The sequence below is a fragment of the Cygnus atratus genome, unplaced genomic scaffold (genome assembly GCF_013377495.2).
Source record: "Cygnus atratus isolate AKBS03 ecotype Queensland, Australia unplaced genomic scaffold, CAtr_DNAZoo_HiC_assembly HiC_scaffold_477, whole genome shotgun sequence".
In the NCBI taxonomy this organism is placed as follows: Eukaryota; Metazoa; Chordata; class Aves; order Anseriformes; family Anatidae; genus Cygnus; species Cygnus atratus.
Window position 1 is genome coordinate 1 of NW_026110081.1, and position 3,000 is coordinate 3,000.

Below are 3,000 nucleotides of genomic sequence, written 5' to 3' on the forward strand. Positions count from 1 at the left end.
GCGTTGACAGCTTCAACGTGTTCCTCTGCATCCTGCAGGCGCTGTGCCAGCTTCTTTCTGGGAGGAGATGATCACGGCTTCAGGTTAGAGAGTAAAGGGTAGCCAATTTTATAAGATTCACAAGAGGGCACTTGCCTGCTTAGGGGACTTAGTTCCTTGAGCTGTCCACAGTATTTATTCTGTCCAAGGCAGCATGCAGCCTAAAGGGCCTATCGCATCTCTGCCCTAGCACCAACTGAGTATTCAGACTGTCTTAGCTCTTCTAACACCCTAAGGGCAAGTTTGTCCTCCCAGTCTGAACTTTTTCCACAGCACGCTTTTCATCTTTCTCCCTCTCTGCCCTCTACCACAAAGAGAGTATATTGATGCCTTCATCCCATCCCTATCTTGACCCATCCTCAAAGACTCCTTCCAAATACCCTTAGCAATCTCAGTCTTCTCCACTCATTCAACATCCCACTTCCCACGTACTTGGCCTCCTCCAGCTCCTCCGTGCGCTGAATAGCATCCGTCTCATATTTGGTTCTCCACTGGGCCACTTCGCTGTTGGCTTTGGACAGGGCACGCTGCAGCTCACCCTTGGCTTCCTGCTCCTCGTCATACTGTTCCCGGAGCAAGTCACAGTCGTGGCGAGCAGACTGCAAGGCGTGGGCCAAGGCGTTCTTGGCCTGTGGGGACACCGGGATTAGTAACCTGGATACACATCTTGAGATGCATCTTGACAGTGAAATTGTCATGCACAGGAGAACTGCCCCAGGGAAAGGGTGGGTAAACTCTGATGAGAAAAATGTATAGCTGGGAGATGATGAATCCCTCATAAATGTGTGCTAGAGGATTAGGATGTGTTAGTGAAAGGTGGCCAGGGGACACTAATCTCTTGTTTCTGTAAATGTGCCTACAAATGTGTGTTCATGCTGTCTTGGAGGGCATCAGAATCTCATTAAGGGCTTGTGGATGACTTCCTCTAGCATCAAAATCACTACGGTTCCTTCCCTGTGTGTTGTGATGAGTATAACTCATGCATTTCTGGGTGATGTGGCTTGCAGGAAGTAGGGCACTTCCAGACCTTTATTTCTTCCTCTAGATGTCTCTTCAGTTCCTCAATCTGTTGGGTAAATCCCTGCTTGCCCCTAGACAGCTGAGAAATCAAAGCATCCTTTTCTTCCACCTGGCGTGAATATTCACCTGGCAAGTGAAAAATAAATAAATAAATAAATAAAGTTACACTAACAGTAGAATCATAGAATCATTTAGAAAGACCCATCAGATCATCAAGTCCAACCATGATGTAACACTATAGTGAACTACCAAGTTCACTACTAAACATTATCCTGAGCAACACATCCATTCATCTCTTAAATATCTCCAGGAATGGAGACTCTACTACTGCCCTAGGCAGCCTGTTCCAGTGCCTAACCACTCCTTCCACGGAGAAATTCCTCCTGACATCTAGTCTAAACCTCCCCTGATGCAACTTGATGCTATTTCCTCATGTCCTATCACTTGTCACCTGAGGAAAGAAACCAGCACCCACCTTGCTACAACCAACTTTCAGGTAGTTGTAGAAAGCCGTGAGGTCTCCCTTCATCCCCCTTTCTCAAGACTAACCAAACCCAGTTCCCTCAGCTGCTCCTCACATGTCTTGCATGTCTTGCTTTCCAGTCCCTTCACCAGCTTCTTTGCTCTTCATATTCCAGGAACTCAGTATGTTCTTTGTAGAGAGTGGCCCAAATCTGAACACCGTATCTGAGATGTGGTCTCACCAGTGCCGAATACACAGGCACAATCGCTTCCCTAGACCAGCTGGCCACGCTGTTTCTGATACAGGACAGGATGACATTGCTGCCCACCTGGGCACCCTGCTGGCTCATGGTAAGACAGCCGTGGACAAGCACCCCCAGATACTTTTCTGCTGAGCAGCTTTCCAGACACTCTTCCCCAAGCCTATATTGCTGCACTTGGTTGTTGTGACCCAAATGCAGCATCCAGCACTTAGCTTTGATGAATACCATAAAATTGGTTGCAGCCCATTGATCTTGCCTACCCAGATCGCTCTGCAGAGCCTTCCTGTCCTCAAGCAGATCAACATTCCTGTCCAGCTTGGTGTTGTCTGCAAAATAACTGAGCGTGCACTCAGTCCCCTCAACCGAGATTGTTGATCAAAATGTTAAACAAAACTGTCCCCAATACTTAGCCCTGGAGAACGCTGTAAAGCCCTGTAATCTGGGGTTGCTTTGAGACGTTAGCCCAATTCTTCCTTTGCACCATGGTGTATCCTCCTGATTTTCAGGTTCTGCCATTGCACCTCAGGACTGAGGATGTCTCACCTGTTTCTGTCTGCAGACGAGCTCTCTGAGTGTTGAGGTCATTGATCATGCGCTGATTCTGCTCCTCCTTAGTTTTGATCTCACTCAGCTGGTCTTCCAGAGTGCGGCACATCTTCTCCAGATTTGCCTAGGTATCAAAAACAAAGAAGGAGAGGAAATGAACACCTGGACTCTGTCTAATTCTCACAGCAGGATTCTTATATGAGAGTGCGACTAGTAGATTCAGGCTATGTGCTGTACCTTGGCCCTGTGAATTCTACTGCAATTCTTTACCTTGGCTTTGGAGACAGACTCCATGTTACTGGCCAAGTCATCTATCTCCATCTTCAGCTCACTCTTCTCCTTCTCCAGCTTCTGCTTGACTCGTTGCAGGTTGTCGATCTGCTCCCCAAGCTCAGCTGTGCTGTCTGCGTGCTTCTTCCGCAGGGCGGCAGCTGTGGCTTCGTGCTGCAGCGTGGCCTCTTCGAGGTCACGGCGCATCTTCTGAAATTCTGCCTCACGCTTCTTGTTCATCTCAATCTGAGCTGCTGTAGCCCCTCCTGCTTCTTCCAGGCGCTCGCTGATCTCCTCCAGCTCCCTGGAGAGGTCAGCACGGTGCTTCTCTGCTTTTGCCCGAGAGGTTCGCTCTGCCTCAATTTCCTCCTCCAGTTCCTCGATACGGGCCTGGGGAAAA

At 48.7% G+C, this 3,000-nt stretch overlaps 1 protein-coding gene across 1 annotated transcript; it reads right to left on the reverse strand.

The window, feature by feature from the left end:
• Positions 1-8: 8 nt before the first annotated feature.
• LOC126913740 (myosin heavy chain, skeletal muscle, adult-like) lies at positions 9-2,996 on the reverse strand (the record flags this gene model as incomplete). The annotated part of the gene is made up of 5 exons (XM_050716870.1): positions 9-57; positions 472-668; positions 1,067-1,185; positions 2,328-2,454; positions 2,601-2,996. Coding segments are annotated over 5 exons (888 nt in total), but the record flags the coding sequence as incomplete, so codon positions are not given.
• Positions 2,997-3,000: the final 4 nt, after the last annotated feature.